Source organism: Oncorhynchus masou, chromosome 17 (genome assembly GCF_036934945.1).
Source record: "Oncorhynchus masou masou isolate Uvic2021 chromosome 17, UVic_Omas_1.1, whole genome shotgun sequence".
Lineage (NCBI taxonomy): Eukaryota > Metazoa > Chordata > Actinopteri > Salmoniformes > Salmonidae > Oncorhynchus > Oncorhynchus masou.
The window spans coordinates 40781717-40802882 of record NC_088228.1 but is presented as its reverse complement, the minus strand read 5'-3'; the positions used below and the strand labels follow the sequence as shown (position 1 = coordinate 40802882).

Sequence of the window (21166 nt, the reverse complement as noted above, 5' to 3'; positions counted from 1 at the left end):
TAACATGCTCCATAACACTAAATAGACAAAATTAATATAAATAAATATGGGTACGAAGACCCGTCGCGCACCTATACAAAAATCACTACACTGACGATAAAAAATCTCTGACAAAGACATGAGGGGAAACAGAGGGTTAAATACACAAACGGTAATGAATGGGATTGAAAACAGGTGTGTGGGAAGACAAGACAAAACCAATGATGGCTAGAAGACCGGTGACGTCGAACGCCGAGCACCGCCCGAACAAGGAGAGGCAACGACTTCGGCAGAAGTCGTGACACTATACCATAGTGATACTAAATAAAATAAAATAAATACTTATTTTCCAACAGAATTTGCAAATAAATTCATAAAAAATCCTACAATGTGATTTTCTGGATTTTTTTTCTCATTTTGTCTGTCATAGTTGAAGTGTACCTATGATGAAAATTACAGGTCTCTCTCATCTTTTTAAGTGGGAGAACTTGCACAATTGGTGCCTGACTAAATACTTTTTTGCCCCAATGTATTGTATTGCAATATGTCATATAAGAACTGCACACCACGTTCAGTATAGAGAATAACTTTATTGATGCTTCATTTACATAAGCCAGCAATTACAGTCCGACATACTATAGCTCAGACAGTCCACGCTAATCTTCAGAAGAAACAGAAGAACCAAGGCGAAAGAGAGATTTGAATATCACATCATACATACTTTAATTTAATGTTGTTTCCTATATATCAGAAAGACAGATTTGAATCCAATATTGTCTTATTCCAGGCACAAAGGATTGCATTCTCTAGGTGGAACTAGCCCACATCTTGTACACAAGTACTGTAGGCTATACAAATTCATCAATCCATAGCTCAAATCCAGGGTTCCCATGAAAGCAAGTTCAAAACATCACCTTAAGGATTTGATCTGGGCCAAATGCCTAACTCTACATTTACATCCTACAATCACTTCTCCCCTTGAGAGTCATCCAATATAAAGCAGACGACTTACCTGTGGCAGACTGTCAAAAACAAGCATCACTCATCAACAACACACACAATCCCAGCATTCGCCACCACAACAAGAAACAACAAGTCTCTCAACAAAACACTGGCATGCAGATTAACATGCCTCACATCTTCTTTCACTTGGATTTATTCAATAAAAACATAATTGAGAAACAAAACAGTTCCTGACCCTTGACCCAATAACGTAGTGCTTGTTCCTCGACCCCCCTCCCCCTCTTTCTGTCCCTGTGTTGATCTTGATCTGACATATTATAGTTGTGCTATTTGTGGGGACCCACAGCAATAGCAGGCAGACCAGTACGAGGCGCTGACAGGCTCCATTCACCCCACTCACATACGTCACATGAAAGCAAATAGCATTTACTGATACAGTAATAAAAGGAAATAAAAAAAATCATATTTACATTGTGATATAATAGTAAAAGTGCACAATCTCGGATACAAAAACACAGCAAAAAGACACAAACCACATGCAAACAAGGATGACAGAACATTTGAATAAAATTGTGGCAAAGAGAAGGCCTCAACGTCACCGTAGAAATACATCAATTCACAGCAATTCATCTCTTATTCTAATGACACAAAGACAAGGCCTCAACGTCACTGTATCACAGCAATACATCAATTCACAGCAATTCATCTCTTATTCTAACGACACAAAAGTAAAAGGCGACTTTTACTGACCAGAATCAAGACTTACAATTACCACCATCACACCTGCCAATCAATCATATCCTATGAGTTAATACACAGGTGTCAGCTCGGTAAAGTCAACGGCACACACACCTGGAGGTTTCCATGGTTACCCCGAGCTACATTGTGTACATGAGCTATACATTGTATGAGTATACAGGTGAGAGGTGCCATTGTCTATGTATGGCACAGAGTTCTATAGAATTTGCATATATGAGGCAAGGCCACTGGGTAAGCAGCACAATAGTAAACAGACTGTTATGATATAAAGCTATAACTGGTTTACATATAATAAAAATCACCCAATATACCACTCACTTATAACAGTCTTTGAGACTTCATCTACTAAGGCATCTGATATCGAGTGCTGTTTCTAGGCACACGCGACATAACCGGCCGCTATTGGGCCCCCAAACCATGGCAAAATGTGTAGAACTGCATGAAATTAGCTTTAATAATGCAACATTTGCTCTCTGCAAACCAAATCTCTCTTTGGGCCCCCAAAATGCTAGAAAACGGCCCTGCTGATATTGACTAAATCACCCACACACCCAACATCCAAACCAACTATCTAAACTCTATGTAGCAACAAGCACACCTCCAAGCACAAGGTATAAAATCAGCACACATATCCAAAGTAAAAAAGACAAATATAATTTAATAAATTGAACAACAACAAAAACACACAAAATCAGTGTGTGTGTGTGTGTGTAGCAAAGATTCAAGGGAGTTATGATGAAAGTGTCAGTGATAAGAGGTAGGATATGAGAAGAGGAAAGAGATGATATGGAAAGAGTAAGTAAGGGAACCTCTAACAGGAAAAGGAAATAGGAGCCAGCGGCATCAGAGTTCAGACCACAGCAGGAGGTAGCTTCCTAAAATTAATGTCATTTGAAATTAGTGGCAATGAGACAAAAGAAGACAATGAAAATAAGACGTTTCGTTCTATTTGGACATGGCCTCTGTTTTTGGATAAGCATAGGCCAGCTTGTTTTGTTTTATACCAAACAATCACTGCTTAACGACATATAAAATTGAAGTCATGGAACCACATTCCTACCCTCTGGAATCCAGGTGCTTGATACATTCCATGATACTGTTCCAATTTACATGATACTATCAAGTGGTTACGAAGAAAGAGGAGGCCATTTTAAGATGGTTGGAATGCATATTGCCTTTTAAAACTGGGTTCTAAGAATTACTGTACCACCCCTTGTCAATCAGTGGCAGATTCCTATGAATTTCTCTCAAGTCTGAATCAAAGCTTTCCTGTTCACTATCACAATTCACTATCTGTCAGTACTTGTCCACCTGAACACCTGAAGATTAAGGAGATAATCTCTAAAAGCAACACTTTGTTTCATCCACTATCACGACTCCCTATCTGTCCATCAAAGATTGTGCTCTTTGATGTGCAGATATAGACTATCTCTGGTTCTTAGGAAGAGAAGATGAGGAGCTGCTACTCACTGCTGCTAGGCATGTCTAGGGCTGTTAGTGACCATATTACCACTGTGCCGCCATTCACAAGTCATGACCGCAGTCAAATTCCACGCGACTCTTTAGTCACGGTAACTAGGCTTCTCCAAAACTGCGCTCTGATGCTGCTGGTGGTCATTAGTAGCCTACCAAACTTAATAACTGCCTGGTACTCAGCACTCTATTGTCCCTCTAATCACTCTGACATCAATGCAAATGTCATGGAAAATCTAATCAAACACTTCATGATAGTTCATGAGCACGTTGTGCAACTTTTCAATAGGCTATGCAATTGTGTGAGAAAACAGAGTGATGGCTTCTACTAAAAAGAGGAGGCTCCCATCAGTTTTCTATAGACTAGGCCTACTATATTTATTTCTCAACCTTCCTAATATTAAGCACAATGCTTATCTTTACAACAGGAGTACAGCCTACCTGGCAGGAATGAAAATTAACCAGGGGAAAAGAGTCCTCCATTTGCTATTTAAGTGCATAGATTACACATATTTTTCCCCCTGCCCCTATTCTGAGACAAGTGTATGATAATGGTTCATTCAAAATCAAAACTAATTTCACACATATATGATTTAGTATATGTACAGTAAAGACAAAAATTAAGAATAGTCTGATGGTGTATTATCACTTGTGAATGGTGTATTATCACTTGTGAACGGTGTATTATCACTTGTGAATGGTGTATTATCACTTGTGGATGGTGTATTATCACTTGTGAATGGTGTATTATCACTTGTGAATGTTGTATTATCACTTGTGAATGGTGTATTATCACTTGTGAATGGTGTATTATCACTTGTGAATGGTGTATTATCACTTGTGAATGATGTATTATCACTTGTGAATGATGCCCAGTGTGTCCAGTAAGACAAGAAAAAGTGCATGCCTTTTTTTGGCGACTTTTTCAAATCATAGTCGCACACCTAATGTAGCCTAACCTATAGGCCTATATGTTTTGATAAGGTTAGTATTTCAACTCAAGTGGTCAAATAACTTCTTAGAATGAAGCACATGAATCCCTTTACAACCGGTGTGGAGAATAACTGATATACATATGCGGATTGTGAGTTCCAAGTTTGGGGAAGATCATAATGCACTACAATCATTAATCACATTTATGACGCCAGGAGATGCTAAATGTGTTTATGTTAATTAACGGTTAATTACCGTGACACCGGCAGTTATTTGCTTGAAAATCACCAGCCGACAAAATGTCATGACCGCCACAACCCTGGCGCATGCCTGCCTGCTCTGATCTGATCCTGCCACGGGCTCCATGAAGGCTCTATCTAAACACAGACATAGTGGTGTCTGGAGGCATACCAGCCTGTCTATGGTTTGGTTTTCCATTGAACAACCACCTTAACAAAGTCAACTGTCAACATAGATGGATCTGGAATAGCATAGCAGGAATACCACAATACCAGCACCAGAGTGTTGCTTCATGGGACAATAAGGAAACAAGTGAAACTGAAACTGGGGCTGTGGTCTGAATTTCTAAATGAGTTGCTTCTTGAGAGGAAACAAAAAGGTTGACAGTGTGTGCATGTCTATTTGCACCCTTATTAGAAAGCGCGTGTCTGAAGAATCTTTTTGTGTGAGTGAATGTCTTTTAAAGCATGTTTATGTACAAGCCTGTGTGTTTGTGTGTGTGTTTGTGGGGTCAGGGCCGGTGGTGAAACTTCTCGTTGTAACGATGGATGGTGACACAGCCGTGGTAAGAGATGGGGCGAGGCATGGCCGCCACGCCGGTGATGATGCCTGTTGCCGGGTCGTAACACAGGATGGAGTCAGAGGCCTCGCCGTTCTCACCCCGCCCACCCAGGATGAAGATCTTCCCATTACACACCGACATGCCACAGCTCTCCTGGAGAGAGACAGAGAGAGAGAGGGAAAGGAGAGAGAGGGAAAGGAGAGAGAGTGAGCGAGAGGGAAAAGAGAGAGCAAGAGACAGAGAGAGAGAGAGAGAGAGAGAGAGAGGGAAAGGAGAGAGCAAGAGAGAGCAAGAGAGAGAGAGAGAGACAGAGAGAGAGAGAGCGAGAGAGAGCGAGAGCGAGAGGGAAAGGAGAGAGAATGAGCGAGAGGGAAAGGGAAAGGAGAGAGCAAGAGAGAGAGCGAGAGGGAAAGGAGAGAGAGTGAGCGAGAGGGAAAGGAGAGAGCAAGAGAGTGCAAGAGACAGAGAGAGAGAGCGAGAGAATCAGCGAAATATGCCTCACCATGGTTGACTTATCGGGGGCTTGACAAAACAAAAACAACTTATTTTTGTGAAATCAAAAGGCTCCAGTTATGATGTAAGGTCAACATTGTATTTGCTTTCATAGACCATTGTTACGTGCAAAACCTCATAGCAGCTCTGAAGTCAAGTGAAACAGAATTTCCAGTGTCTCTGTGCCGTAAATGAAATCCTTACCTGTTTGCTGAAGGTGTGCACCACGTGCATCCAGTAGTCCTCCGCAGGGTCGTAGCAGAAGATAGACTTGGTTAGACCACCTGACACATAGATCAGGTTGTTCAGGGAGACCGCCGTGATGCAGCGCTTAGCGATGGGGATGCTTGCCCTTAGCGCCCAGGTGTCTGCCTCTGGATCATAGCACTGGACCTAGAGAGTTTCACGTGGATTGAGTGATTAATGATTGATTGATTATTTTTGGTTTGAAGAAGTGTGGTATGAAACATAGCTTTGAAAGGATAATTGGACTCAGAACATAATGCATGAAAACCTTATGAAGTACAACATTTACTGTCTTGGTGAAACACTGAGAAACAGATTTATACACTGCTCTTTCCCTGACATAGACTGACCAAGTCATCCCTTATTGATGTCACCTGTTTTATCCACTTCAAACAGTGTAGATGAAGGGGAGGAGACAGGTTAAAGAAGTATTTTTAAGCCTTGAGAGAATTGAGACATGGATTGTTTATGTGTGCCATTCAGAGGGTGAACGGGCAAGACAAAAGTGCCTTTATGGTAGTAGGTGCCTTTGAACGGGGTATGGTAGTAGGTGCCTTTGAACGGGGTATGGTAATAGGTGCCTTTGAACGGGGTATGGTAATAGGTGCCTTTGAACGGGGTATGGTAGTAGGTGCCTTTGAACGGGGTATGGTAATAGGTGCCTTTGAACGGGGTATGGTAATAGGTGCCTTTGAACGGGGTATGGTAATAGGTGCCTTTGAACGGGGTATGGTAATAGGTGCCTTTGAACGAGGTATGGTAGTAGGTGCCTTTGAACGGGGTATGGTAATAGGTGCCTTTGAACAGGGTCTGGTAGTAGGTGCCTTTGAACAGGGTATGGTAGTAGGGGCCTTTGAACGGGGTATGGTAGTAAGGGCCTTTGAACGAGGTATGGTAGTAGGGGCCTTTGAACGGGGTATGGTAGTAGGGGCCTTTGAACGGGGTATGGTAATAGGTGCCTTTGAACGGGGTGTGGTAATAAGTGCCTTTGAACGGGGTATGGTAGTAGGGGCCTTTGAACGGGGTATGGTAGTAAGGGCCTTTGAACGGGGTATGGTAGTAGGGGCCTTTGAACGGGGTATGGTAATAGGTGCCTTTGAACGGGGTGTGGTAATAAGTGCCTTTGAACGGGGTATGGTAGTAGGGGCCTTTGAACGGGGTATGGTAATAGGTGCCTTTGAACAGGGTATGGTAGTAAGGGCCTTTGAACGGGGTATGGTGATAGGTGCCTTTGAACGGGGTATGGTAGTAGGTGCCTTTGAACGGGGTATGGTAGTAGGTGCCTTTGAACGGGGTATGGTAGTAGGTGCCTTTGAACGGGGTATGGTAGTAGGTGCCTTTGAACGGGGTATGGTAGTAGGTGCCTTTGAACGGGGTATGGTAGTAGGTGCCTTTGAACGGGGTATGGTAGTAGGTGCCTTTGAACGGGGTATGGTAATAAGTGCCTTTGAACGGGGTATGGTAGTAGGTGCCTTTGAACGGGGTATGGTAGTAGGTGCCTTTGAACGGGGTATGGTAGTAGGTGCCTTTGAACGGGGTATGGTAGTAGGTGCCTTTGAACGGGGTATGGTAATAAGTGCCTTTGAACGGGGTATGGTAGTAGGTGCCTTTGAACGGGTATGGTAGTAGGTGCCTTTGAACGGGGTATGGTAGTAGGTGCCTTTGAACGGGGTATGGTAGTAAGGGCCTTTGAACGGGGTATGGTAGTAAGGGCCTTTGAACGGGGTATGGTGATAGGTGCCTTTGAACGGGGTATGGTAGTAGGTGCCTTTGAACGGGGTATGGTAGTAGGTGCCTTTGAACGGGTATGGTAGTAGGTGCCTTTGAACGGGTATGGTAGTAGGTGCCTTTGAACGGGGTATGGTAGTAGGTGCCTTTGAACGGGTATGGTAATAAGTGCCTTTGAACGGGTATGGTAGTAGGTGCCTTTGAACGGGGTATGGTAGTAGGTGCCTTTGAACGGGGTATGGTAGTAGGTGCCTTTGAACGGGGTATGGTAGTAGGTGCCTTTGAACGGGGTATGGTAGTAGGTGCCTTTGAACGGGGTATGGTAGTAGGTGCCTTTGAACGGGGTATGGTAGTAGGTGCCTTTGAACGGGTATGGTAGTAGGTTCCTTTGAACGGGTATGGTAGTAGGTGCCTTTGAACGGGGTATGGTAGTAGGTGCCTTTGAACGGGTATGGTAATAAGTGCCTTTGAACGGGTATGGTAGTAGGTGCCTTTGAACGGGGTATGGTAGTAGGTGCCTTTGAACGGGGTATGGTAGTAGGTGCCTTTGAACGGGTATGGTAGTAGGTGCCTTTGAACGGGTATGGTAATAAGTGCCTTTGAACGGGGTATGGTAGTAGGTGCCTTTGAACGGGTATGGTAGTAGGTGCCTTTGAACGGGGTATGGTAGTAGGTGCCTTTGAACGGGGTATGGTAGTAGGTGCCTTTGAACGGGGTATGGTAGTAGGTGCCTTTGAACGGGGTATGGTAGTAGGTGCCTTTGAACGAGGTATGGTAATAGGTGCCTTTGAACGGGGTATGGTAGTAAGGGCCTTTGAACGGGGTATGGTTATAGGTGCCTTTGAACGGGGTATGGTAATAGCTGCCTTTGAACGGGGTATGGTAGTAGGGGCCTTTGAACGGGGTATGGTAATAAGTGCCTTTGAACGGGGTATGGTAGTACGTGCCTTTGAACGGGGTATGGTAATAGGTGCCTTTGAACGGGGTATGGTAGTAGCTGCCTTTGAACGGGGTATGGTAATAAGTGCCTTTGAACGGGGTATGGTAGTAGGTGCCTTTGAACAGGGTATGGTAGTAGGTGCCTTTGAACGGGGTATGGTAATAAGTGCCTTTGAACGGGGTATGGTAGTAGGTGCCTTTGAACAGGGTATGGTAGTAGGTGTCTTTGAACGGGGTATGGTAGTAGGTGCCTTTGAACAGGGTATGGTAGTAGGTGCCTTTGAACGGGGTATGGTAGTAGGTGCCTTTGAACGGGGTATGGTAATAGGTGCCTTTGAACGGGGTATGGTAATAAGTGCCTTTGAACGGGGTATGGTAATAAGTGCCTTTGAACGGGGTATGGTAGTAGGGGCCTTTGAACGGGGTATGGTAGTAGGTGCCTTTGAACGGGGTATGGTAGTAGGGGCCTTTGAACGGGGTATGGTAATAAGTGCCTTTGAACGGGGTATGGTAATAAGTGCCTTTGAACGGGGTGTGGTAGTAGGTGCCTTTGAACGGGGTATGGTAGTAGGTGCCTTTGAACGGGGTATGGTAATAGGTGCCTTTGAACGGGGTATGGTAATAAGTGCCTTTGAATGAACGGGGTATGGTAGTAGGGGCCTTTGAACGGGGTATGGTAGTAGGTGCCTTTGAACGGGGTATGGTAGTAGGTGCCTTTGAACGGGGTATGGTAATAGGTGCCTTTGAACGGGGTATGGTAATAAGTGCCTTTGAACGGGGTATGGTAGTAAGGGCCTTTGAACGGGGTATGGTAATAGGTGCCTTTGAACAGGGTATGGTAATAACTGCCTTTGAACAGGGTATGGTAGTAGGTGCCTTTGAACGGGGTATGGTAATAGGTGTTATAGAGGCTGTTCTAGTCCAGGGTGTAGTGGTGGGCACTGCTGATAACCACTTGTCCATGGGGAACGTAGAATAAGGTTTTTCAATCACTCCCTTGAGTGCTGTGGCCACCCGTTCCTGCTGTGCTCTCAGGTCATTTGTGCCTGTGTGTATTATTATGTGGCTAAGTGACCCTAGGTTGTCCCCACACAGAAGGTCTAGGGTGTGCTGGGTGTTTGGACACCAGAGTTTAGTGACAGTGTGTTTGGGAAAAAGTTAATTTTCTTGTATATATTTCCCGTTTGAGTACAAAAGGAGTACAATCTGTGACTTGTGTATGTCTTCAGTGGGTGTGGGGGCATTGGCAGGAGGGCTATCATCAGGGGGGGTGACAGACAGGGTGCTCACAGGGGGTGGGATCCCCTGGGCTTGGGGTTCTTCATTTGTCTGTCCGGCCAGCTCTCTAATGAGTTGTCCTCTGGCCTTCATCTCTCATGGTCACAAACTGAGCAGGTGCTAAAACACTTGGCTCCTACCCTCCTACACGGACCTCCATAGAGACAGAGAGGTGAAGAGGTGACTGTGAAATAGGCAAGGAGACAAAGAAAACTAGAAAATGACACATAGGAAGGGCCTCAGAAAACATGACCCCAAGTCAAGGAGTCTGAATACTTTCCGAATACACTGTATATGATAAATATCACCCAACTACACTTTTGTAAAAAATATATGTAGGATAGTAATAATTTGGTTGTATTTCTGATACAATGTATCATGTTCCTTATATAACTTTAAGGCTAATGCAATTTAATGCAATTTATGTATTGAACTAAATTGTAATTAATAAATTATTTAAATAAATACATTAATATTAAATAGAAAAAGAGCATCGGACCAATGTGGGCAGCCTACATGGGGCCAATATTTTAGTCCGCATTGGGCCAATGTGAGTATGTTTGCTGGGAAAAAATTTGTTCAGGCAAAGTGAGCGCTGTCTTCACCTAATATGGGCTGCCAACACTGGGCCACACTGGGCCACACTCAATGCCTACGTGGAGTTGATGAAAAAAGGCGCATTGGCCCAATATTGGCAGCCTACATGGGCCAACATTTTAGCATGCCCTCGGGCCAACATTGTGCCAATGTGGACATGTTTGCTGGGAACACACAGAATAATGAGATATAAAGCTATTCAACAATTAGAACCCAGCCCAAGTGTGATCCCTGTGCTATCTGAGACAGCTTCAGAGACAGAGACACTGCAGCCTTGTTGTCTGTGTCTGTGTGCATGTATCAGACACCACCAGTGGTTCAAAGAAGAGAATAGAGAAACCCTACTGCCACTCGAATTTCAGGAGATATGATTGTGATTTTGAGTTCAGTTTACATCCAGGCTCCAGCCACCTAACCAACAAAGGCTGTCTGCAGTCTCCATAGGGGGTGTTCTTACAGTAGATAAACACAGCATCCTGTATGTCTGTGGGAAGCCCTGTCTGCTCTCTGTAAATGTGATATACAGAAAAAGTGTATGTTCAAGACTACTGTCTAATTAAACAGCATCTCAAACCACACTATTCTGCATTGACTAACTTCTAAGGCTCTAATCCTCTGGCAAATGCATGCCAGCAATACTTTCAGTCTTTGTGTGTCCTCAAACTTAAAGCTTCTCCTTTAAATAACGCCCCACACATTTCTAATAGTATAGGCTAAAATGGGGAATATTCAAGACATAATATCACGAATATTGTTTAATCTAACTTCACTGTATTCTGTGATCACTTAACATCATCAAAACAAAGGAGATGATCGGGGACTTCAGGAAACAGCAGAGGAAGCACTCCACTATCCACATGGAAGGGACAGCAGTGGAGAAGATGGAAAGTTTTAAGTTCCTGGGTGTACACATCACAGACACATTGAAATGGTCCACAGGCAGTGTGGTGAAGAAGGTGCAACAGAGCCTCTTCAACCTCAGGATGCTGAAGAAATTTGACTTGTCACCCAAAACCCTGACAAACTTCTACAGATGCACAATCGAGAGCATCCTGGCGGGCTGTATCACCGCCTGGTATGGCAACTGCACTGCCCACAACCGTAAGGCTCTCCAGAGGGTGGTGTGGTCTGCATAACGCATCACCGGGGGCAAACTACCTGCCCTCCATGACACCTACACCACCCAATGTTACACGAAGGCCATAAAGATCATCAAGGACAACAACCACCCGAGCCACTGCCTGTTCACACCGCTATCATCCAGAAGGCGAGGTCAGTACAGGTGCATCAAAGCTGGGACCGAGAGACTGAAAAACAGCTTTTATCTCAAGGCCATCAGACTGTTAAACAGCAATCACTAACTCAGACAAGCTGCTGCCTACATTGAGACCCAATCACTGGACACTTTAATAAATGGATCACTAGTCACTTTAAACAATGCCAATTTAAATGATTTCACTTTAATAATGTTTACATATCTTACATTACTCATATCAAATGTACAGTTGAAGTTGGAAGCTTACATACACCTAGGCCAAATACATTTAAACTCAGTATTTCACAATTCCGGACATTTAATCCTAGTAAAAATTCCCTGTTTTAGGTCAGTTAGGATCACCACTTTATATTAAGAATGTGAAATGTCAGAATAATAGTAGAGAGAATGATTTTTTCAGCTTTTATTTATTTAATCACATTCCCAGTGGGTCAGAAGTTTACATACACTCAATTAGTATTTGGCAGCATTGCCTTTAAATTGTTTAACTTGGGTCAAACATTTTGGGTAGCCTTCCACAAGCTTCGCACAATAAGTTGGGTGAACTTTGGCCCATTCCTCCTGACAGAGCTGGTGTAACGGAGTCAGGTTTGTAGGCCTCCTTGCTCGCACACGCCTTTTCAGTTCTACCCACAAATGTTCTATGGGATTGAGGTCAGGTTTTTGTGATGGCCACTCCAATGCCTTGACTTTGTTGTCCATAATCCATTTTTCCCCAACTTTGGAAGTATGCTTGGGGTCATTGTCCATTTGGAAGACCCATTCGCAACCAAGCTTTAACTTCCTGACTGATGTCTTGAGATGTTGCTTCAATATATCCACAAAATTTGCCATTTTCCTACCTCATGATGCCATCTATTTGTGAAGTGCACCAGTCCCTCCTGTAGCAAACCACCCTCACAACATGATGCTGCCACCCCCGTGCTTCACGGTTGGGATGGTGTTCTTCGGCTGGCAAGCCTACCTCAAACATAATGATGGTCATTATGGCCAAACAGTTCTATTTTTGTTTCATCAGACCAGAGGACATTTCTCCAAAAAGTATGATCGTTGTCCCTATGTGCAGTGGCAAACCGTAGTCTGGCTTTTTGTATGGTGGTTTTGGAGCAGTGGCTTCTTCCTTGCTGAGTGGCCTTTCAGGTTATGTCGATATAGGACTCGTTTTACTGTGGATATAGATACTTTTGAACCAGTTTCCTCCAGCATCTTCACAAGGACCTTTGCTGTTGTTCTGGGATTGGTTTGCACTTTTCGCATCAAATACGTTCATCTCTAGGAGTCCGAACACATCTCCTTCCTGAGCGGTATGACGGCTGCGTGGTCCCATGGTGTTTCTACTTGCGTACCACTGTTTGTACAGATCGGGCATTTGGAAATTGCTCCCAATGATGAACCAGACTTGTGGAGGTCTACCATTTTCTTCTGAGGTCTTGGCTGATTTCTTTTGATTTTCCCATGATGTCAAGCAAAGAGGCACTGAGTTTGAAGGTGGGCCTTGAAATACATCCACAGGTACACCTCCAATTGACTCTAATGATGTCCTTAGCCTATCAGAAGCTTCAAAAGCCATGACATTTTCTGGAATTTTCCAAGCTGTTTATAGGCACAGTCAACTTAGTTTATGTAAACTTCTGACCCACTGGAATTGTGATACACTGAATTATAAGTGAAATAATCTGTCTGCAAACAATTTTTGAAAACATTTATTGTGTCATGCACGAAGTAGATGTCCTAACCGACTTGCCAAAACTATAGTTTGTTAACAGGAAAGTTGTGGAGTGGTTGAAAAATAAGTTAATGACTCCAACCTTAGTGTAAACTTCTGTATAGGGAATGGCCCTATAGCTGTAAACTTCTGTATATACTGTATTTTAAACTTCCATGTAAACTTCTGTATATACTGTATTTTATACCATCTATTGCACCTTGCCTATGCTGCTTGGCCCTCGCTCATCCATATACTTATATGTACATATTCTCATTCACCCTGTCACGCCCTGGTCGAAGTATGTTTTGTTTGTCTTCGTTTATTTGGTCAGGCCAGGGTTGTGGCATGGGTTTTTGTATGTGGTGTGTTTTTATTGGGATTGTAGCTTAGTGGGGTGTTCTAGATAAGTCTATGGCTGTCTGAAGTGGTTCTCAATCAGAGGCAGGTGTTTATCGTTGTCTCTGATTGGGAACCATATTTAGGCAGCCATATTCTTTGAGTGTTTCGTGGGTGATTGTCCTTAGTGTCCTTATGTCCTTGTTCTGTGTTAGTTTACACAAGTATAGGCTGTTTCGGTTTTCGTTACGTTCATTACATTTATTGTTTTGTAGTGTTTATGGGGAGGTGTGGTGATATACCTCGCCTAGTCCTCCATCCTCCCTCCAGCTATAGGGCCATTCCCTAGTCCCCCATCCTCCCTCCAACTATGGGGAGGTGTGGTGATATACCTTGCCTAGTCCTCCATCTAGCTATAGGTAGGTGTGGTGATATACCTTGCCGAGTCCTCCATCCTCCCTCCAGCTATAGGGCCATTCCCTAGTCCTCCATCCTCCCTCCAGCTATAGGGCCATTCCCTAGTCCTCCGTCCTCCCTCCAACTATGGGGAGGTGTGGTGATATACCTCGCCTAGTCCTCCATCCAGCTATAGGGCCATTCCATAGTCCTCTATCCTCCCTCCAACTATGGGGAGGTGTGGTGATATACCTTGCCTAGTCCTCCATCTAGCTATAGGTAGGTGTGGTGATATACCTTGCCGAGTCCTCCATCCTCGATCCAGCTATAGGGCCATTCCCTAGTCCTCCATCCTCCCTCCAGCTATAGGGCCATTCCCTTGTCCTCCGTCCTCCCTCCAGCTATAGGGCCATTCCCTAGTCCTCCATCCTCCCTCCAGCTATAGGGCCATTCCCTAGTCCTCCATCCTCCCTCCAGCTATAGGGCCATTCCCTAGTCCTCCGTCCTCCCTCCAGCTATAGGGCCATTCCCTAGTCCTCCGTCCTCCCTCCAGCTATAGGGCCATTCCCTAGTCCTCCATCCTCCCTCCAGCTATAGGGCCATTCCCTAGTCCTCCGTCCTCCCTCCAGCTATAGGGCCATTCCCTAGTCCTCCGTCCTCCCTCCAACTTTGGGGAGGTTTGGTGATATACCTCGCCTAGTCCTCTATCCTCCCTCCAGCTATAGGGCCATTCCCTAGTCCTCCATCCTCCCTCCAGCTATAGGGCCATTCCCTAGTCCTCCATCCTCCCTCCAGCTATAGGGCCATTCCCTAGTCCTCCATCCTCCCTCCAGCTATAGGGCCATTCCCTAGTCCTCCATCCTCCCTCCAGCAATAGGGCCATTCCCTAGTCCTCCGTCCTCCCTCCAGCTATAAGGCCATTCCCTAGTCCTCCGTCCTCCCACCAACTATGGGGAGGTGTGGTGATATACCTTGCCTAGTCCTCCATCCTCCCTCCAGCAATAGGGCCATTCCCTAGTCCTCCGTCCTCCCTCCAACTATGGGGAGGTGTGGTGATATACCTTGCCTAGTCCTCCATCCTCCCTCCAGCTATAGGGCCATTCCCTAGTCCTCCGTCCTCCCTCCAACTATGGGGAGGTGTGGTGATATACCTTGCCTAGTCCTCCATCCTCCCTCCAGCTATAGGGCCATTCCCTAGTCCTCCATCCTCCCTCCAGCTATAGGGCCATTTCCTCGTCCTCCCTCCAGCTATAGGGCCATTCCCTAGTCCTCCATCCTCCCTCCAGCTATAGGGCCATTCCCTAGTCCTCCGTCCTCCCTCCAACTATGGGGAGGTGTGGTGATATACCTTGCCTAGTCCTCCATCCTCCCTCCAGCTATAGGGCCATTCCCTAGTCCTCCATCCTCCCTCCAGCTATAGTGCCATTTCCTCGTCCTCCCTCCAGCTATAGGGCCATTCCCTAGTCCTCCATCCTCCCTCCAGCTATAGGGCCATTCCCTAGTCCTCCGTCCTCCCTCCAACTATGGGGAGGTGTGGTGATATACCTTGCCTAGTCCTCCATCCTCCCTCCAGCTATAGGGCCATTCCCTAGTCCTCCATCCTCCCTCCAGCTATAGGGCCATTTCCTCGTCCTCCCTCCAGCTATAGGGCCATTCCCTAGTCCTCCATCCTCCCTCCAGCTATAGGGCCATTCCCTAGTCCTCCGTCCTCCCTCCAACTATGGGGAGGTGTGGTGATATACCTTGCCTAGTCCTCCATCCTCCCTCCAGCTATAGGGCCATTCCCTATTCCTCCGTCCTCCCTCCAACTATGGGGAGGTGTGGTGATATACCTTGCCTAGTCCTCCATCCTCCCTCCAGCTATAGGGCCATTCCCTAGTCCTCCATCCTCCCTCCAGCTATAGGGCCATTCCCTAGTCCTCCATCCTCCCTCCAGCTATAGGGCCATTTCCTCGTCCTCCCTCCAGCTATAGGGCCATTCCCTAGTCCTCCATCCTCCCTCCAGCTATAGGGCCATTCCCTAGTCCTCCGTCCTCCCTCCAACTATGGGGAGGTGTGGTGATATACCTTGCCTAGTCCTCCATCCTCCCTCCAGCTATAGGGCCATTCCCTAGTCCTCCGTCCTCCCTCCAACTATGGGGAGGTGTGGTGATATACCTTGCCTAGTCCTCCATCCTCCCTCCAGCTATAGGGCCATTCCCTAGTCCTCCATCCTCCCTCCAGCTATAGTGCCATTTCCTCGTCCTCCCTCCAGCTATAGGGCCATTCCCTAGTCCTCCATCCTCCCTCCAGCTATAGGGCCATTCCCTAGTCCTCCGTCCTCCCTCCAACTATGGGGAGGTGTGGTGATATACCTTGCCTAGTCCTCCATCCTCCCTCCAGCTATAGGGCCATTCCCTAGTCCTCCATCCTCCCTCCAGCTATAGGGCCATTTCCTCGTCCTCCCTCCAGCTATAGGGCCATTCCCTAGTCCTCCATCCTCCCTCCAGCTATAGGGCCATTCCCTAGTCCTCCGTCCTCCCTCCAACTATGGGGAGGTGTGGTGATATACCTTGCCTAGTCCTCCATCCTCCCTCCAGCTATAGGGCCATTCCCTATTCCTCCGTCCTCCCTCCAACTATGGGGAGGTGTGGTGATATACCTTGCCTAGTCCTCCATCCTCCCTCCAGCTATAGGGCCATTCCCTAGTCCTCCATCCTCCCTCCAGCTATAGGGCCATTCCCTAGTCCTCCATCCTCCCTCCAGCTATAGGGCCATTTCCTCGTCCTCCCTCCAGCTATAGGGCCATTCCCTAGTCCTCCATCCTCCCTCCAGCTATAGGGCCATTCCCTAGTCCTCCGTCCTCCCTCCAACTATGGGGAGGTGTGGTGATATACCTTGCCTAGTCCTCCATCCTCCCTCCAGCTATAGGGCCATTCCCTAGTCCTCCGTCCTCCCTCCAACTATGGGGAGGTGTGGTGATATACCTTGCCTAGTCCTCCATCCTCCCTCCAGCTATAGGGCCATTCCCTAGTCCTCCATCCTCCCTCCAGCTATAGGGCCATTCCCTCGTCCTCCCTCCAGCTATAGGGCCATTTCCCTAGTCCTCCATCCTCCCTCCAGCTATAGGGCCATTCCCTAGTCCTCTGTCCTCCCTCCAACTATGGGGAGGTGTGGTGATATTGCTCTCTGTCTGATGTCACAACACCTCCAATGACAACTGATGAACTATAAAAGGTGTCTCATTAAACCTCATTAAAATATTTCCTATTTTAACATGGAAAACATGGTATGACTCATCTGACTCTGGTATGACTCGCTGTACTTGATCTGAATAAACCTCCACCTTATTCAACCCTTGTGTTGTAATGTCAGTCTGGGTTATTAGACGGTGTTATTGGACCAAGGTGTAGCGTAGGCGCAAATCTCACAAGTGCTTGATTCCAAAATCAGATTCCCTGTTTACTGTTATGAATGCATAAGGGGAGGGGTGGTGCTGGTGGTGGTGGAGACAGAGGGTTGTTGATGTACTGTATAAGCGTAACTGTTATGAACTGTGGAAAGAATTTCCTCTTGAATGACAAATAAGGACAGTAAAGGTAAGTTAACAACATTCATTCATTACTGGGATGTATAGGTTGATATCTAAAAGGTATGGTGTGTATCAAACCTTTTATATTATCCATGATTATCTAACGTGTGTGGTGTATCTACGAAGGTTTAAGGTGCATCTTAGCCAGTTATCCATGTGTATGGTGTACCCTATGGGTCTACCCACCTTATCAGAGCAAGTGTTGTCATTGGGCCCTCCCCCGATGACGAAGAGCTTCCCAGCACAGCTGGACACGGCCGGAGAACTGACCGCCTCCTTCATGGGAGCCACCTCTGTCCAGCGGTTAGAGAAGGAGTCATAGCACTCCACACTGCTCAGACGACTCTGACCGTCATACCCTCCCACTGCATAGACCTGTACAGAGAACACACATATAATCACAGTGGTAAGAACAATATTGATTAGCGTTTGCATTGGCTACAATGCACAAACACCTCTGGTAAGAATTCCACTGCCAAGAGTGCTCAACCTGTGCACACACACAATCCTGCCTAAGCACTGCATATACAGTACCAGTCAAAAGTTTGGACAAACCTACTCATTCAAGAGTTTTTCTTTATTTTACTATTTCTACATTGTAGAATAATAGTGAAGACATCAGAACTAAGAATAAACGCATATGGAATCACGCAGTAACCAATTTTTTTTTAAACAAATCAAAACATATTTTATATTTGAGATTCTTCAAATAGCTACACTTTGCCTTGATTACAGCTTTGCACACTCTTGGCATACTCTCAACCAGCTTCATGAGGTAGTCACCTGGAACGCATTTCAATTAACATGTGTGCCTTGTTGTAAGTTAATTGACCTTCATTGAAATGCATTCCTCATGAAGCTGGTTGAGAGAATGACAAGAGTGTGCAACAAGGCAACGGGTGGCTACTTTGAAGAATCTCAAATATATCATATATTTTGATTTGTTTAACACTTTTACATTTACATTTAAGTCATTTAGCAGACGCTCTTATCCAGAGCGACTTACAAATTGGACTTCTTTGGTTACTGGTACTGTATGACACATACGAACACACGCACCGATGCATGCACAGTGCCATTGTCTGTGGCATAGAGACAGGTTTGTTTAAAAGAAGCCACTGTTCCATGTGTGTATACCAGTTCCTGCCTCTTGAGGTAAAACCAGTCAATCCAGTAAACGGTATAAGATGACCTAATTCATGCTTTAAAAAAAAAAAAAAAAAAGCAAAGCAGTGCGACATCAACAACAACACAGAGTTACACATGGAATAAACAAACGTACAGTCCAATAACACAATAGAAAAGTCTATATACAATGTGTGCAAATGAAGTAAGATTAGGGAGGTAAAGCAATAAATAGGCCATAGTGGCAATATAATTACAATTTAGCATTAACAGTGGAGTGATAGAAGTGCAGAAGATGAATGTGCAAGTAGAGATACTGGGGTGCAAAGGCACAACAAAATAAATAACAGTATGGGGATGAGGTAGTTGGGTGGGCTATTTACAGATAGGCTATGTCCCGTTGCAATGATCTGTAAGCTGCTCTGACAGCTGATGCTTAAAGTTAGTGAGGGAGATATGGGTCTCCAGCTTCAGTGATTTTTGAATTTCGTTCCAGTCATTGGCAGCAGAGAACTGGAAGGAAAGGCGGCCAGAGGAGGAAATGGCTTTGGGGATGACCAGTGAAATATTCCTGCTGGAGCGCGTGCTACGGGTGGGTGTTGCTGCTATGGTGACCAATGAGCTAAGATAAGGCTGGGCTTTACCTAGCAAAGACTTATAGATGACCTGGAGCCAGTGGGTTTGGCGAAGAATATGAAACGAGGGCCAGCCAACGAGAGGATACAGGTCGTAGTGGTGGGTAGTATAAGGGGCTTTGCTTACAAAACGCATGGCACTGTGATAGACTGCATCCAATATGCTGAGTAGAGTGTGGAGGCTATTTTGTAAATGACATCGCCAAAGTCAAGGATAGTCAGTTTTATGAGGGTATGTTTGGCAGCATGAGTGAAGGATGCTTTGTTGCGAAACAGAAAGCTGATTTTAGATTTAATTTTGGATTGGAGATGCTTAATGTGAGTCTGGAAGGAGAGTTTACAGTCTAACCAGACACCTAGGTGTTTGTAGTTGTCCACATATTCTAAGTCAGAACCGTCCAGAGTAGTGATGCTACATTTACATTTACATTTAAGTCATTTAGCAGACGCTCTTATCCAGAGCGACTTACAAATTGGTGAATTCACCTTCTGACATCCAGTGGAACAGCCACTTTACAATAGTGCATCTAAGTCATTAAGGGGGGGGGGGTGACATTTTCGACTTTCTAGTTCCGACTAGCACATGAACACAGCAAAGGTATATGAATCACGTACTGTCGGCAGGGCCAGAGTTCAAAGGTAAATTGTTTATTTTTCGGGTCATGCATATCCCATAGCCTTTCGAAATGTATTTGTTTTCAGCAAGTAAAAGTTTACATTTTGTTCATTTAGCTAACAGTCTTATCCAGAAGGTCAGTGTATTCAACTAAGGTAGGTAAGACAACACAATCATTGCTAGTAAAAACTTTACTGCTAGTACTAGTAAGACTAGTGTTAGTGCAAAGCCTTTTTAACAATCACTCCGTATTTTAACGTACACAACACATTAACACACGTGACATATTTATGCAGTGAATTCGTAATTAGCTATGGAAATGATTGAATTTTATTTAACCGTGCTTCCAACCACTAGATGTCAGCAAATACTACAAGGTCCATCACCAGCGTCTACTTATTTTACATGATTTGTAAAAAATAGAAATACATTTAAAAAAGGACAGATTTAGCGGAGAGCAAAACTATATCGAGTTACCATGATCCATATGCAGGCTTGATTGATTCAGCAATACCTTCAATAAATCATCCCTGTACAAAAAAGGTTAAATATATACCCCTCATGTCTATTAGGATACATCAAATTTCAACAAGGCTGGGAACGTGACTCCTTCCCAGAATGGGTTAATTTGTTTCTTAGCACATAGTGATTAGGAAGGAAGGAAAACAACTTGATCATAGCCTAAGACAATTCCCTATCTGGTCTGAGCCGGTGTAGCTCAATTGTAAACTATTTTTTTTTTAACCTTGACATTTTCTTCCACAGTATTTCATCTGTATGCCAAGCACACATGCCAGCCTATGTGGGCATCTCTATAATGATGTGAAATAGGTTACCCCATGGGGATGGGGGCGTGTTGTACTGTGTCTTTGGTAACAGTCATTTGCCTGGCTCAGCCTCTTCCTGGCTTCCTGACTGCCAGCCCCAGACATGTCCTCCCCAGGAAGGTGCTGTGTGGTTGGGGGTTTGATGTGTGTGTGTGTGTGTGTGTGTGTGTGTGTGTGTGTGTGTGTGTGTGTGTGTGTGTGTGTGTGATAGAGGGAGGTGGACCACATTTGCTGGTGTGATCAAAGAACAGTCTTGTCATTGAAGAAGTGTAGTCATCAGGATTTCATAGCAATGATGAGTACAACATGATTTTGACATCCGTGTGTCAACGAATTGAGCAGAGCCCCCCCTCTCAGCAAGATCATTTCACATAGCAATGACTTCACATAGCAATGACTTCACATAGCAATGACTTCACATAGCAATGACTTCACATAGCAATGACTTCACATAGCAATGACTTCACATAGCAATGACTTCACATAG

At 45.1% G+C, this 21166-nt stretch overlaps 1 protein-coding gene across 2 annotated transcripts in view; it reads right to left on the bottom strand.

Annotated features, from left to right (window-relative positions):
- Positions 1-549: 549 nt before the first annotated feature.
- The window catches only part of LOC135559049 (kelch-like protein 24), a 64055-nt gene continuing 43438 nt past the window's right edge, over positions 550-21166 (bottom strand). For both annotated transcript variants that reach the window (XM_064993385.1, XM_064993384.1), the window contains 3 exons: positions 17663-17851; positions 5606-5794; positions 550-5062 (listed from right to left, as the gene is read on the bottom strand). In XM_064993385.1, the coding sequence (XP_064849457.1) occupies positions 4859-5062; positions 5606-5794; positions 17663-17851 (582 nt within the window). In that variant the 3' untranslated portion in view covers positions 550-4858. The remainder of the gene's footprint in view (positions 5063-5605; positions 5795-17662; positions 17852-21166) is intronic.